Raw genomic sequence first — 16,989 nt, 5'->3', positions numbered from 1 at the left:
AATTACTAGATTAAATAATAGAATATACAGCACACACTAATATACAATTTAGATCCGGATTTTAAATATTTATATCCGAACAAAATAAAATAAAACAATTCGATAAGTCGAATCGGCCTACTCAGATGCCATGTTTAACTATGGTATGGTCACCTGCTTAAAAAAATATATAATCACTAATCACACATTGCGTTTAATATATTAAATATGATAAATATTAAATATTATATAAGAAATGGGGATAGAATAAAAAAGATTAGTGCTTAATCTTCTTCTCACAGGTCCCCCTCCACTGCCCTCTTTTTTCTCTCTCTTCATCTTCACCAATTTTTCATCCATATTTTCTCTCAAAAATTTGCCCTTTTTTCTTCTTTTGTAACCGTATAAAAATACTCCAAGAAACTGCTCAGATTTTCAAGAAAGCCCTTTTTATTATTGACCCACAAAAGATCTGCAGATTTTTTGAGGTACTGTGTGTTTTTCAAGAATACCCATGTTTTAATTTGTTGATTAATTTGTTTTAAGTGGTGGTTATGCTTGTGTTCTTGGGATTTCTTGGTTTTATTGGTTAAAAGATTGGTTTTTTATTGGGTTTGCATGTTGATTTATCTTGAGTGTGAAATTGGGATCTGTGAATTTGAGAAGCTGGTGAAAATTGGTTTAAAGTTTGTGTTTTTGGGTATTTTTTAGTGTGATTATGGATGTTTATGATATGATTTTGTTATCTTGGTTTGTGTGTTTAGATATGTATGTTTGAATTGCAGTGTTGATGTTTAAAGATTCAATCTTTATGTGTTTGGTGCATATTCTGTAAGTCAAATGAGGGGCTTTGGTGATTGACATTTCATAAAGTTACAATCTTTTTGAGCTTTTGCTATTTCTTCTTCAATGTTTTTACAATTGTCTCTATTACTATTTAACTGAGTCTTAAATCAATTTGATTTTACTTTGTGTGATAAAATGCAGCTGATTTCTGAAGTTACATATCTGAGTAATACTTTGTTTTTTTTCGAATCCTATATATTGATGTGCTAAAACTTGTATGGTACTATTGTTATGGCTTCCTTCTGTTCTTAACATGTTACTGCTCACACTTTGTTTGTGACTCTATTCTTGTTTCGTTTATTGTTTCAGGGAGGTCAAAATATGCTGTATGCATATTCACTCCGGATGTATTGAAGGATTATAGTTGTTTGGAGTAAGCTGCTAACTTAAAGATTTATTCTTGATTTTGAATGAAGTACCTATCATTTGAGGTAAGGGTATACTATGTTTTTCTTGCTTTATTTCTGATTTTTGTGATTAGCTGAGTTTTCGTTTGTGAAACTTTGTTGATATAGTCCTAGAAAAAAACATATAAGATGTGACACAATGGTTGAAATGTTGTGAGAAGCAGTATCGTATTATTTGCCCCACATTAGTTGATGAACAAATAGGCTAAGAAGCTAGTAATTATCCTATTTCATTTCGTATTTTTTATTAGTGATAGTAAAATCTTTGATATCATAGACATAATAATATAATAATCATTATTATGTGAGGGTAAATCAGTATTGGACTTCTAGTCCACAATATTCTACTTTTAATTGTTGCAACTTATTGTGAATATTGCTCACTGAGTCATACAGCTGGCGAACAAGACTCTTTTACACCTTTATCCCCTTTTCATTTTAGAAGTTCAGTGTGTTGATTACACTTGATGATTCTTAATTATCTCAGGCAAATATGTAACTTAATATTTTCATTGTTTCTGTTTTGATTCCTTTTAGGCATACTAATTAAGTCCATAAGATGCAAAATGACTTGGTTTTAACATAAAATTTCTGTTAATCTGTTATTAATTAAATAAAAGTTTGTTGCATTACATTAGTTTTTTACTGGTACTATTAAACTACAGTAGTAATGTTTCTTTGCTATGATGTATCAGAGTCTATTATAAAGATTAATCAGGTAAGTAGGATTGTAATATAGTCCTATCAGTTTTGATACAGTTACCGAATTGGTCCTGATGCAAGGTCAAAGGAGAGCATTAAATTCCTTCACTGAGACGATGGATCTAAATCAGGATCTTTACAATGATACCAATATGGATCAATCAGCTGCTTGGAATAATGTTTCGAATTCAGCAGAGAGACGATTGCCACATAATGCTAGGAGTTTTAGTGGCTGGGACTTGGGTGAATCAAGCTCTAGTGCAAATCCGCGAGATCAGGTCTCTTGTGATGGTTTAAAAGTAGAACCCTGTTGGCCATCTTCACAAAATAGTTTTGCTTCAAGCGAGGCAAGATTAGAAGAACGTCGGTTTGAACCACCCAGTATCCTTCGACATGACAGAGTTAGCAATGGTCCTGCGGGGAACCAAATCACTTGGGAAAATTTGAATGTCCAGAGTTCTGATTCTAACCATTATCCTGCGACCATAAATTTGAATGATAGTTATCCCGAAAGCGATGATGAAGACGAGGAAGGTATATTTCCTAGCTTTTACAAGTCGGGCAGATTTGCCACTGAGCCTTACCCATCAGCAAGTATGTCTACTGGTAATGGCGGGACTTATGAAAATTCTCGATATAATAATGATGGATCGGGGTCTTCTATGGGAAATTGGGGTCCATCTTGCAAGCGCAAGGCTTTTGAAGGGGGTACTTCTACACAGCCTTATCCAGGTGGGAATACAAGCTTCTTTCCACAGCCTGAGAACATTGTTCCCCACAATAGTCCTGCCCGTCATATTGCTTCTAACAGCTTGGGTATATCCTCATCCTCAGCAAATTATCCAGGCGTTATTCGTTCGGAACAGCTGAATCCAAGGTTCAATGTTGGTATGAGAGGATTCGTATCTGATGTCTTTCCTCCTGTAAACGTTTCCAGTACTAGGGAAAGCTCCACAAGAAACACTGGAGCCAGAATAAATTTGGGACATCAGGAACCAGATTCATTTAGTTTTCCCCTAGCAGGGAACACCTTAAGGCAATCTAATGTTCGCTCTTTAAACCAATCTTCTAGACCTACATCACTTGGCGACTCATCAGAATTTGGAGCATCAGTGCAGTTACCAAGAGATTCAAGCAATCCTTCAAACCAGTCTCATGTGATGCAAGGTCCTGGTTCTTTTTCAACTAGAAATTTGCCTTCACTTTGGAATGATGCTCCTACATCAAGGACAGGCAGTTCAGCAAGTTCTTTTACTGTTCCTCGAGGAAGAGGTACCGGATTACATGAGGATATAGGCTATAGAAGCAACATAAGAAACAATGATGAGCACCCCATGTTTGCGCCAGCAACTCAGACACGAAATATGATTCAAGATCCAACTAGTTGGAGTTTAGCTACTGGGAGTTCAAGTAATCCAGGAGGTGTTGCGTCTAGTTCTCGAGCTGGACCTAGTTCGAGTTCACATCTTTTTCCTAATGGATGGCTACCCCATCACAATTTCTCAACACCAAATCAGTTCAGGATATCAGATTATGCTCCCTGGAGTCTCTTTCCATCTGGCGAGTCTGAATCTGCTATTCAGAGAGGACAGTTTTCGCCATTTGCCTCAAGGCAGCCTTCTTCTCCAGAAGAAACGGCAATATCATCTAGATCTAGAAGTCAGGGTCATAATCACCCATATGGTAGGTCTGCTTATATGATGGATGTACCAGGCGACGAGGCTAATGGTTGGCGATCTTTAGCTGCTGATATTGATGGAAGGCAGAGACTAGTATCTGAGGTTTGTATTCTAATATATATCTTCTTTAAGTCAATTAAGTATTTCCGAGTTTGAATTTAGTTATAAATGAAAAATATAGAAGAATCAGACATCCCCTCAACAATGACAACATTGCTTATGAATATTATATCTTAGTGTCAGCACATAATATTATACTGCACAAACATCCAGGAAATCTAGATATGGTACTTTCGATAACATGTTTAGCGACTGAAAAATTATGTATAATAAACATTAAACAGAGCTACTGCAGCATCTGACTCCAGTACTTTTATCTGATCCAGATATAAACCGACAGCCAACATTTCTCTACAGTTAAAAAATTTCATTCTTCTAAATATTTTGCACGAAGGAAGTTTAAGATAATACTTAATGATACAAGGCGCATAACTCTTTGTGCTTTTGATAAAATAGCTTCTATGCTATTAAACTGACTTGTGTATGTGCATTTGGTTGTTTGGATTTCTGTATGTGGGTCAGTGGGTGTGGTCAAGGGGAGGTTAACATGCTGTGCGCACATAACACGTGTAGGCATTAAAGAGATGCAATAAAATTCTTTGATATATGAATAATTGAAGGGGAATCAGAAGTGATGAAAAAAATCAAAGAATGTATTTGGGAGCAGTATTATAGGCTTTGGAATCCCATTAATTATCATAGCCTTTGCTTCAAGAAGGCAGGATAGAGATCAAAAGATTATATCACTAAACCAAGCTTTTTATCACCATCCATATTTTAATGCAATTAATTGGATTGCAAAGTTCTCTGAAGTTTTGAACCATCTTCCAGTGTATATCCACGTCCAGGATAATATTGTTGAAAGATCTCTATTGACATAGCAAAGATTAATTACTTATGCTATGAAGCTATTCAGGGATAAGCTCAACTATTTATATATGATACTTTTTAATATTGTTTAAACTAAAATTTGTTTATACTGTCAGACTGGGCATCCGTTATACAATAAGTTGAGCATTCTCTTGAACAATAAAGTAGTAATTAATGTGACAGGTATGATCTGTAATTTTTTTGAAAGATGCTAGGGAAACCTTTGTATTTTACATCTAGTCATTCACAAAATAACACTGGTTGGGTGGGACTTTAATCTGCTAAAAGCTGTATCTAGTAACCACTTCTGACTTGTCAAATGACAAATTATTGTTTAAGTTTTCTTTTGTTCAAATAATGAACCCCCATGTTTTGGGGTCTGCAGGTGTAAATGCATGGGAGAGTTTGTCATGATGTTAGATTGTTAGTGGATGTTTTTCTTTATAATCTCTCTTATGAAGTGCACTCTTATTTTTTCTTCGGTCAAATACACGATTCTTAATAGTTTTTGTATATTGGTAAACCTTTACCATGTGGAATAGTTTCCTTTGTGGATTCCTTTTTATGTTAGAATTACATTTAGTTTCTGACTTTTATCCGTTTTCTAAATAGCAGATTCGTCAAGTCCTGAATGTGATGCGGAGGGGTGAAAATATCCGTGCTGAGGTTTGTATTTGACTGTTGTAACAAATATATTCAGTTATCTGCTGTACTGTCTGAAATATGACAAAGTATCTCATTGGGACGACTGGTTTAGATTTTCTTATAACTATGATTTTAAAATTATAGTTGTAAGTTCTTGTCATATCCTAAGTTGTCTAAAAGGAAGAATTTGAATCAGATATGTGAGTAATCTGAACATCTGTGCTGACTGTCCCTATACGTCGAAGTATTATGTAGACAATTCTTTTTATTCTAATATGTTTAGAATAATGAATACTCTTGCAGTTATTTTGCCTTTAGTAGCTTTGGCACATACTAAATTAGTAGATTGTATTTTTTTTTTTTTTCTAATTATAAATTTTGAAAGTAGGCAGTCTATAAGGGCTTGCATGATCCAATAGTTATATGCAATGCAGATATTTTAGGAAATATCTTAAATACTGAAATCATTAGTTCGAGATATCATATAAATGCCTGATATCCAATTATGTGTAAACACATATTTACATATAACTCTCACAGTATAGAATGTATGAAGACAGCTCTCTCTCTCTGATGACAGTACCGGCTCCAGGGGGAGCTGGCCTAGGCTGGTGCCTAGGTCCTCATTATTTTAGGGGCCACAAATTTTATATGTAGTAATGTTTTAATATGAGTGTATTTAATTGTAATTAAAAATTAAAAATTGTAGTATGTCAATTATCAATAAACAAGTATTTTATTCTTAATAATAATCAATCAAGTATTACTTTTGGAACTCAGGTATCTATTCACCCAAATAGCTACTTGAAATATATAGAATATACTGACAATACCCGTTACTGTAGCTACCGTTGAGATATTTTTCTCCTTCGATCAACTATGTCACAAGAGAGGTTGAACGGTTTGGCTATGTTATCTATAGAGAAGAAAATGGTAGCTAAAACTTGATTACAAAATTTTGACTGAATTTTTTGTGCAGCAAAATACAAGAAGAATTATTTTGGGGGCCTCAATATTTTTTTTTGCCTGAGGCCTCCAGTATGCTGGAGCCGCCTCTGTTTGATGATGCTCGTATTCATTACATTCTTTTTCAAAATTAATTGACAATTACTCTTTATATCTTTTTTGGTGTGATAGGATATGATGATCTTTGATCCATTTATAAACGGGGTTGCAGAGTTGCATGACAGACACAGAGATATGAGGCTTGATGTTGATAACATGTCTTATGAGGTAATGTAGTGACGTATTATATTAGTCTTTTTGACCATTGTAATGTCAAAACAGCCTCCATAACAGCGATAATGTGTATCAGGAGTTGTTGGCACTGGAAGAACGAATCGGTGATGTGAATACGGGAGTGAGTGACGAAGTCATTTTGCAGTCTCTGAAAGAGCGAAAGTTTTCAGCATTCATGAGAGGACTTCCATCACTTGAGCCTTGCTGCATATGTCAGGTGAGCGTTATTTCTCGGACGTGGGTAAATTTTACATTTTTTGGAAATTGTTTTGACAAATATCATTTACAATAATAATAGTAATAGTCGCACATGCCTCACAAATATATTATTATAATAATAATAATAATAATAATTATTATTATTATATATGATATTTGGGTGGTGAGATTTCTCAGTGTTCGGGTCGGAAAAACTCAATATTTTGTTACGAATTGAGCTCCTGAATTTTCTGCAGGAAGAATATGTGGTAGGGGAGAGTATCGGGACATTGGATTGTGGGCACGACTTTCACTCTCACTGTATTAAGCAGTGGTTGCGACAAAAAAATACTTGCCCCATCTGTAAAATGACGGGTATAGGTTCATGAAAGGCCCTTCATATCCTCGGAGATGCTATTTTTTTCGGGGAAAAGGATCATTGCAGTTTGTTGCTTTGATTCATAACTTTTTACATACTATTGTAACTTAATTTCTCCTCCAAGAACACATTCTCCAGTACTCATGAACTACATCATTTGGCGAGGAATTGCAAGTTCTAAAGCATTTCATGAAACTTTAGATAATTGCAAAAGTTATATTTGATACTTCCTAGACTATAATTTGGTGGTATTCTTTGCATTATGAATCATGCATTTGTTTTGTTACCTGATTTACATTTCCCTTTGGTTAATTGAGTTGGACTTTACATGGCTAGAGGCTAGTGTATACTGCAGCTGGCATGTTTTTTTCATGTTTACATTAAACCCAAGAAATTACCATTTTTTCTTTTCTTTGCAATATCGTCTGTTATTAGATGGCCTTTAGTAACGCAGATATTGATTCTACGCATCAACTCGTATTTAAAAAATTGAAAATCCACAACAATATGCATTTTCTATGGGTCTAGGTCCTTCAACGTAACATACAGGTTCGTGGCCATTGGATATTTTATTCATCCAATGGTCACGATTATAACATACGTTTAACGTTTAAAAGGCGTTATACGAGGCTGTACAACGATTTTTAGCGTTGAACGGGGTTATTTAACCCTGTACACACGTACAACGATTTTCATATATTTAAAAATTTGTTATAATCTTGGCTGTTGGATATTCATCGAGGATCATACTTGGTAAGAGAATGTAGTGGTCAGTGGTCACAGAAAAAACAGTATTAGTATATCCTGAATTGTTGGTTTCCATGGTCCCTATATATTTTGGATTCGAAAAAAGAAGCAAGGAAATTCACGAAGCTTATTCTCTAGAGTCTAGACCTCAACTAAGTAAATCGAAACTGGACAAGTACATGTCCTGCAATTGCAGCAACCGTACTAACATGTTGCTGAGATGCACAACCCTGGAATTGGTGGTTCGGGTTCTGTATTCAGATCAGACACGCACAATTGTTTTAAAGCCTCATGACTTTAATAAGCCTACCTCGGCCAGACACTCTGCTAAGGTTTTAATCAATTGAGATATTCCAACAGCCATTTTCAAGTTCCAACAAAATCAATTAGGCACCAAGCCAGTTCCTCATGTGTCGGGCTCAGAAGAGAAGTCTCCATGGTCATCGCTGCATTACTCAAAGTCACAAAACGTGAATCAAGCTCAGCTGTTACAGCAATGGTGACAACTGCTAAATTTGCAACAGCAGCAGTGGTCCTATAGCAGGCATCATCTAGTATAGTCTCGCGGTTACCTCTCGTGAGTATGGTTTATGACATGAAACCCCCTGATAAATCAATAGTCTAGAAATCGACCATCAAATATTTATACTAATATAATATAACTATGTTATATTGTCCCTAAAAAAAAAAGATGATACAAGTGGCATAACCCATTTAGTAAAAAGACACTAAAATTCTTGTCAAATAGAAAACTATGCAGTATATTATAATGTAAACCCACAAAAAGGCTGGATTACATTGGTACACATTTGATCCACTAGTTATCAACGATATACCCGCAGCTCATATATGGATACAATCAACCAACAGGCTACGAAGCTATCCGATGCAAAATAAAAACAGAGCTTCTAGCCTTACCTATATGTTTCACCAGATTCCTTCCCCAACGTAAATGGAGTTCTACAACTAAACAAAAGCGCAAAGTTGGACAAGTATACCTCCAGCCGATAGAGTTCAAATGAAAAGCTTCAGACTGATTGGAACAGTCAAATCCTTTAGCTATTTAGTGCAACCAGAAATTTTTTCTTGCTTGCTGGTTCCTCATGCACCACCACTATATCACTCAGTTTGTCAAACAACTCCTCGAGTTCATTTACACCAAATCTTCGATAGTCGAGCGGTTTCTTGTACCTTTGCTTATATATTGCCTCAAAGCAACCAAGGAAAATCCGACAAGAGTAGCTCACTAGAATCTCTTGAAGCTCGTACTTGAGCTGCTCAAGGTTTTGATCAGCAATTCTACATTGATTTGTCATACCCAAACCAACCGTATCTTTGCCCCTCTGTTCATCATGTTCTTTGACTATCCTATCATCATCTGAGAACTCATCAGAAGATCCCATGCCAACAATAACATCATTGTTCTCTTCCCGAATCCCCTTCCCTTTTTTATCATTCGTTGCCACGTCTGACTGCATATCATTTGTTACAGCTCTTAAACCAAATTCACGCAGGCAAACCATTCTCTTCTGCCCTTTTCCTTCTACTGATATCTTGTCAGCCATCTTGCCAAAAAGATTTACAAGTTTCAATGACCCATATTCTGAAACATAAAGAGGTCTCCCAAACATTCTGTGGTACTCAGCAGGAACACGAGTAAGGGGCATATAGCCGCCAGACATTTCAAGCATCTTCACTAACTGACCCTTCAATCCAGTCAGATCTCCGGGCTGTACCCACATCAGATCATTATGCTCATTAGAAGCAACAGGTCCTGCTGAAACTTCATTCAGACCGGATGGAAGACTGTGTGATCTCGAAGTTGTAGAAAAATAAGGCCCCGATACTGCGGCCGAATTGTATTCGGATAAAGATTGTGCCATCACTGAGAAATCCCTCGAGTTATAATAGCTCTGTGAAATCCCTCTGTACACAATAGCTTCTTCCTCAGTTTGACAATCGGGGTTTTCATTGATCTGGTATCCCATTAGATACCCTGAAACATCTGTTGCACCTCCACGCAAAGGACCAAAAGTTTTAGGAGGAACAAAGCCTTCCCCACGAACCACACTTGGCCAGTCCCATACAAACCTACCTGCATTACTCAGTGCAGATGATACACCCACACCGGAAGGAATGACAAGAATCACAGTATATCCACGTTGGCCAAGAATGTGAAGTGCTGGAGCAAAGTCAACATCTCCTGATATGAGCATAATTGAAGATGGCGGGCGATTGTCTAGGGCAAACAGGAACATGTCAATTAAGATGGCCTTATCAGCAGCATCCTTTCTCCCATTAGGTACATCTACTAGTTTAACACCAGTCCGCTGGCAGCCCTCTCTTAATCGTCTAGGAAAAGCATTAAAATCCCCATATGCAGAAAATGTTGTAACAGCTCCCTTGATAATCGGATGGACACGCAATGCCATTCTGATGTTACCGGCAACATCTTCAGGGCGTACATCACTTGGAACAGGGCAGTTCTCAATGTCCCAAAGAATTGCAACTGGACCATCCAAAGAACTATGAAGTTGCGAAGGAGGTTGAGACGAGTTTGTGTTTACAACTGCTCTATTTGCATGTGTTGAAGCTTCTGAAGACAATACTAAAGCTGATGCATTTGAATTAGCCATAACTTTATCTCATCAAATCTCAAAAACCCTGGCAGAAAGTCAAAAGAAGAACTATGAAAAAACAATAAAGTTCCAAAAGTTGCAAGCTATGGCTTACGGCAGGCAAACCTGCAAGCATAATCTAGACAAACTTCAAAATGAAGCAGAACAAATGACACACATGATCCTATATATTCGAGCAGAACAAACAACACACATGATCCTCTATATTCGAGCAGAACAAACAACACACACATAAACCCATAAATCTGAGTAAAATCCTTCATCTGTTGGTTGGACACAATACTTCAAGATTGTACAGTGTACACATTTACTTTCATCACTATAAATTCCTAAGTAACTGTTTACCAAAATAAGTCCCATAGTAAAAACCTTTTTTCTTTTATACGATTAAGCTTTATACATAAAAAGGAAACGAAGTCCTTTTGGCGCCAAGACAGACTTAAAGGAGCAAGTTTCTGTAAGCGAAAGATAAAGCAATTCCGAATTTTAACACTTACCGAAGAATCAAACATCAAGTTACCATCAAATTAGATATACAAGTTTGTCTACTACAGGACACATAATATTTTCATTAACAAAAGTACTCATGAACACATATCTAAATTAGGACCCATTAATGCTACACCCCCGCATGCAACTGGAATAGTGGTTAACGAAAACTAAATACAGAATGAACATAAGAAAAAATGCACACATGAAAATCTTAAGAAAAATCCACACATTATATCCCATAAATTTCATTAAACTACAAAGTGGGCCCAACAACCGCATTCTCATGTATTTTTGACACAGATGTACTTGTGTAGTTCAAACCATGCCGTTATCTCAGAATATCAACGATGAACTTATTACTGTCAGGAAAGTGTTGCAGTATCCAATTGCATTGCCTCTATGCCAATCAATACGCATATGAAGGCAATGCAAGCTGAAACTGCATCACTGCCCAACATCGTTATCCAGTAATATATTCAGTTCACTAATGAGACAATAAGATACCAGCATGCTTGAAGTTGTGCAAGTACTTGCCAGCATCAAATTTGCCACGAATTCTGGCGAAATATGTATTGTTATATCCTAATGTGAAACAGTTAAGTTCTGGGCTCCCTTTACGGGGATATATGGAAGTCATGGGGCATCCACAAGAGATATAGCATGACTGCATAAGAAGTTGTGAATTCGACAGATATCTTATATATGATACTCAAACGATGATGTTGTCTTGTTGTATTTAAAACATGTGTTCAACATTTGTTCTCATTTAGTTAGAAAATTGTGCTTTATGTGGGTTTGTGATTCTGGGGAAGGGAATTTATGGCTTTTTTTTAATGTGGGTTGTATCAGATTCTCATTTGAATAATATAATTACAATCAATACGATCATTTTAAGGTGGTGTCGGATTAGATTCTCGTTTAAAAGTATGATTAGAATACTACATATCATCACTTAATACAATTTGCGTACAGAATGAGACTTCTAAGGGTTACAATGCACTACCTCAATCACAGAATAAAGATTCATTCCCAGAACATTAGACCCTTCACGAGAACTTAACTAAAACTTCATAATAATCATAACAAAAACTTACTTAAATAGGATAGAGCTTCGTATCAAATCTGGAAATCTGGATTGTTGAAAGCACACTCCTGCTTTGTAATGCCCTGGTAGGAAACAAAGGAAACAACAATTATCGATCAGCGATATTACAGACAATTAAAAAACTTCCAAAGGTTACAAAAATCATAGGGTACACACTAAAGTCATGCACATCTTCCTCACACCAAATCACAAAGCCACCGTAAAATCCCAAAATCAACGAAAAACAACAATGACCACCAAATATCAAACCGAAACGCACTTACCAAACACCTCCATATCACACCATCTACCTCTTAATCTCGAAACACAGACTACTAAACTCTAACTACAATCCCAACACACACAACTCCGCAATCAAAATCACAATCAAAATTAATCAAACAGCTATCAATTTCATCAATCAAACTCGATATCGAAATTCGAAACAATAACACAATCCTTTATCTCTACACTATCAAACAAATCACAGAGATTCAAACAACATATCTTTACACAGCTTAAGCTCTACAAGTACAGATTCAAATCTAATAACTATTACACACAATCAAAATTGAATAGAAATTAAAAGCAATAGAATTAAGCTGCGAGAAACCCTAGCTTATCAGTAACAAACAACAAATCACTAGCAAAAATCTGAAATTAGGTGTATAGATACATGAATATGAATATATATAGAGAGAGAGAACCTGAGATTTTGTGAGGAAATTTTATGAGAGAAAGAAAGAGGATAATGACTACTCTCCTGTTCTTGAAATTAATAGTCGGCGAATTGTAGGAAAACGAATTCAATTTATCGAATTTAATTTTGAGTAAAGTATATTATGAATACCACTTTTTTATCGGAGACCGTGGATCCATCAAAACACTATAAAATATATTATTTTGTGAATTATGTTCTACAAATATCATGTATTCATTAAAATTGTTGAAAATCATTTATGTTTAATAAGTAGATAATGTATGTTCTGCAAGTTGACAAAATGTCCTGCAAAGTAAACATATTTCGTTAAATAAGACATTTTGTAATGTTCAACATGCAAAACTTATATGATATTCAAGATTTTAAATGAAATAATGATTTTGTGCAACATGATTTGTAAAACTATATGTTTTGCAATGTTTTTGTGCAATATTTTATTTGCAGAACATAAGTGGTCTCCAATAAAAATGGTCTCCATAGAACTTAACTCTATTTTGGTATATGTTATAAGAAAATATTATTTTCAAAAAATTCAGCTATTTTTACACGGAGATAAACTATTTCAAGACGTGTGTGTTTAGTTATTAAAATAACTTTTTAAATCACGGTGGACAGTAAAAATTTATTTGTAGCTGGTGCGGCATATTTGTATATATTTTTGAGAAATTTACAAAATTATATATATATTTAATTTTTATTTATAATTTTACTATCTCCTGTTCACATTTTTAATTATATACTTTCGTTTTATTAATTTTACCATTGCTTTACTCTTTCACCTTTACTCTTTTCAAACATACCGTACTCCAACTCTGTTTTCATCTCTCGCACTTCTCTTCACTGAAGTTTTGCACGACACTCCATCTTGTGCAATTCACTCTGCTGAAATTTCATATTCAATGACCTCTTTTGACATGTTGCTCCATTCAATCGCGTTCTCTCTCTCGCTCACTTTTTTTTGTCTATATTTCTTTCCTGCTCTCTCTCTCCCCTCTCCCTCCCTCTCTCTCTCTCTCTCTCTCTCTCTCTCTCTCTCTCTCTCTCTCTCTCTCTCTCTCTCTCTCTCTCTCTTCTCTCTCTCTCTCTCTCTCTCTCTCTCTCTCTCTCTCTCTCTCTCTCTCTCTCTCTCTCTCTCTCTCTCTCTCTCTCTCTCTCTCTCTCTCTCTCTCTCTCTCTCTCTCTCTCTCTCTCTCTCTCTCTCTCTCTCTCTCTCTCTCTCTCTCTCTCTCTCTCTCTCTCTCTCTCCAACACACACAATATAGATTAGAGTATTGAAATGATTTTTTGTGATTATGAAATGATTTTGTGATTATTCAAGTAGTTGTTAATTTCTTTTATTTTGTGTTTAATTGGAATGTTGTTACGTCGTTGTTGGCAACCTCAGTTTATAGATTAACAATTAAGTTGTTGATATTATGTAATATTGTTTTATTAAAATTATGTAGGCTTGTTGATGAGTCGAGAATTCCATCCCATTTAATGAATTTCATCAGTTTCATACTACATAGTTGAGGCACCGCAGGGACAGGCATCAGTTTTAAACCTATTATGTTTGCTAGATTCTATGAATTGACTACGTGCATCGATGTTAATTATTGCACAGAATAAAAATCTCAGTTTATAAATTAGCAATTAAGCTGTTGATATTATGTAAGCTTGTTTATTGAGATTATGTAGGCTTGTTGATAAAACTTGAATTCTGCCTCATTTAGTGATCTTCGTCAGTTTTATTTTTGTGATTATGAAATGATTTTGTGATTATTCAAGTAGTTGTTAATTTCTTTTATTTTGTGTTTAATTGGAATGTTGTTACGTCGTTGTTGGCAACCTATTGTTTTATTAAAATTATGTAGGCTTGTTGATGAGTCGAGAATTCCATCCCATTTAATGAATTTCATCAGTTTCATACTACATAGTTGAGGCACCGCAGGGACAGGCATCAGTTTTAAACCTATTATGTTTGCTAGATTCTATGAATTGACTACGTGCATCGATGTTAATTATTGCACAGAATAAAAATCTCAGTTTATAAATTAGCAATTAAGCTGTTGATATTATGTAAGCTTGTTTATTGAGATTATGTAGGCTTGTTGATAAAACTTGAATTCTGCCTCATTTAGTGATCTTCGTCAGTTTTATACTACGTAGTTGAGGCCTCGCAGAAGGTAGACTTCATTTTATATGTAATATGTTTGCTAGATTTTATGAACTTACTACAAGAATCAAAATTGTTTAGTTGTTATATAAAAATATAATTGTTGCATATGTTTTATGCCAGTTCCAGACATGGTTCACACAAAGTTCTCGACATCCCCAAGTTCGAAATCCAAATCAGGTTCATCGCCAAAACAAAAGATGAATAAAAAATCCAAGACAACCTTAAAACTAAGAAGACTAGGCCAGTTATCCATAGTGATTCGATTTCCACTAATGAGGCATCCATGGGCTCAACATCCAATATAGCTACACCTTAAAAACAAAAGACAACTTAGAAATCTAAGGCTGTAGTAAAAAATAAAAGGTCCAAGTTAGCTGTTCATAATGATCTAATTCCTGTTAATGAGGTACTTACCTATTCTTATTTACTCATTTTTGTGTTACAGGCCCTACAGGGACACTCATAAAAACTATTAATTTCTATCATTTGCAACCTTTTCAATCATGGTTGAAACTATCATAGACATGCTTGCAAAGATTGCAAACATGACTGAATATTGTAATTAAATATTTGTAAAGGCTTACATATGGCTACTCAAATGTCATGTATTCTATTATAGGTGATGGGTTATATTATTCCAATTAAAAATCACAAGACGACCAAGTTCAGTGCAAACAATAAGTATGAACTTATTACGTCAATATGAGACACATTATCACCACACCAATTATGTCTTTTTGATTCCGATTACTTTGAAAATTTTACTCGGCTAACATCATTCAAGATATAATACCAATTCATCAACAAGAAAACTGAGAGACAGTGTACGAATCAAGTGATAAGTAAAAAAGACCAAGGAGTATTTACTAAAAATAAAATTTTTGTGTGGTTATATTTTAACAATATATCATATGTTCATGTCTTTTTTTAGTTTTACCGATAAATTAAACAATATAGCCATTCACCGCTCCTCTTGTTGGCGTTTTTTGCAATTTATCAAATAAACAAAAAAAAATTAATATAACATTTGTGAGATGTGTAATTTATAGCTGACATTTTAAACTATCAATATAACAATCAACAACTGTAGTTCAAAATCGTATATTTTTACCTCTGAAATACTGAATACGTATCTTTTTACTCTATCAAATGATTAAAAACGTGTTTTTTCCCGATTTAAGGGTAAAAAGATACATTTTCAGAGACAAAAAAGAACCGTTTTGAACCACGTGGATTGATGGGTATATTGGTGCAAAATTTAAGATATAAGAGGCATTAAGCCATATTCTATTTTATTTTTATAATTTTATTCGAAAAATACATAAATAGTTTATAAATTTTATTTTAACTTTAATATTTATAATAACTCTCTGTTACGGTTCTTCTCTTTTTTTTTTGGGAGTTAGGTTTGCCTGTAGTATCCATAACTTGAACGGTAAAAAATGAGATGTATTAGAATTGTTTTTGATTAATAATTTTTAATTTCTCGAATTTAATTAAGAAAATAACTGATAGCAAATGTAAATGAATAAAATAAAAATACTTTATTTTAAATTATGTCTTTTACAAGTATTAAAATATTATACACATGAAATATAAAAATAATATATGTGTATATATATATATATACATATATATAATAAATTGAATCGTATCCAAGAAATAAATAATATGAGACTGTAGGAGATAATTAGTTATAAGGAAAACAAAAAAAAAGATATAGTCATAAAAAACAAAAAAATAAATACTACACGAGCCAATTACGTGTCTAAGAAATCTTGAGCTAAGCATATTTAATTAGGAGATAATAGTTATAAACAAAATGAGGTGCTATTACATAGGAATAATTAATAATGTGTTAAGACATTTCTCACCTCTCAATTTCAATTTCGTCCAAAATCTTTAACTAGGTCATTGCAAACATATGTATATAAACCAAAGACAAACTACTAACAAACACAAGAATAAAAACCTAGCAAAAAACTCCATAAACATATATGCAAGTCATGATCCAAGACAAATAAGAGCAAAATCGGCGTGCAAGAAAAATGCTTAAAAGGAGAATAAGTTCAAAAATAAGAGAGAGAACGACAGGGAAAAGGAGTAGAAGCTTATCTGAAAAAATGAAAGAAGACGAAGGAGTA

General features: G+C 34.5%; 2 protein-coding genes across 7 annotated transcripts; one reads left to right on the top strand and one right to left on the bottom strand.

Moving 5' to 3' along the window:
• The first annotated feature begins 226 nt into the window (after positions 1–226).
• Positions 227–7,230, top strand: LOC108202725 (E3 ubiquitin-protein ligase MBR2). Of its 6 annotated transcripts, none has more exons than XM_017371249.2 (7): positions 227–467; positions 1,135–1,256; positions 1,981–3,715; positions 5,159–5,209; positions 6,326–6,421; positions 6,504–6,644; positions 6,883–7,230. In XM_017371249.2, exons 3-7 carry the CDS (start codon positions 2,009–2,011, stop codon positions 7,012–7,014), a joined length of 2,127 nt encoding a protein of 708 aa, XP_017226738.1. In that variant the 5' UTR covers positions 227–467; positions 1,135–1,256; positions 1,981–2,008; the 3' UTR covers positions 7,015–7,230. The 6 variants fall into 6 exon arrangements, with proteins under 6 accessions (XP_017226738.1, XP_063940380.1, XP_063940381.1 ...); XM_064084310.1 differs by having other exon boundaries at positions 259–467; positions 2,016–3,715; XM_064084311.1 differs by having other exon boundaries at positions 278–467; positions 1,992–3,715.
• Positions 7,231–8,496: 1,266 nt separating this feature from the next.
• Positions 8,497–12,808, bottom strand: LOC108203120 (uncharacterized). The gene is made up of 3 exons (XM_017371869.2): positions 12,674–12,808; positions 11,977–12,049; positions 8,497–10,415 (listed from the first exon to the last, which is right to left on the bottom strand). Exon 3 carries the CDS (start codon positions 10,385–10,387, stop codon positions 8,807–8,809), a length of 1,581 nt encoding a protein of 526 aa, XP_017227358.1. The 5' UTR covers positions 10,388–10,415; positions 11,977–12,049; positions 12,674–12,808; the 3' UTR covers positions 8,497–8,806.
• Between the last annotated feature and the right edge of the window lie 4,181 nt (positions 12,809–16,989).

The sequence above is a fragment of the Daucus carota genome, chromosome 9 (genome assembly GCF_001625215.2).
Source record: "Daucus carota subsp. sativus chromosome 9, DH1 v3.0, whole genome shotgun sequence".
Lineage (NCBI taxonomy): Eukaryota > Viridiplantae > Streptophyta > Magnoliopsida > Apiales > Apiaceae > Daucus > Daucus carota.
Note: the sequence above shows the minus strand (reverse complement) of the source record. Positions and strands in the feature narration are given on the sequence as shown.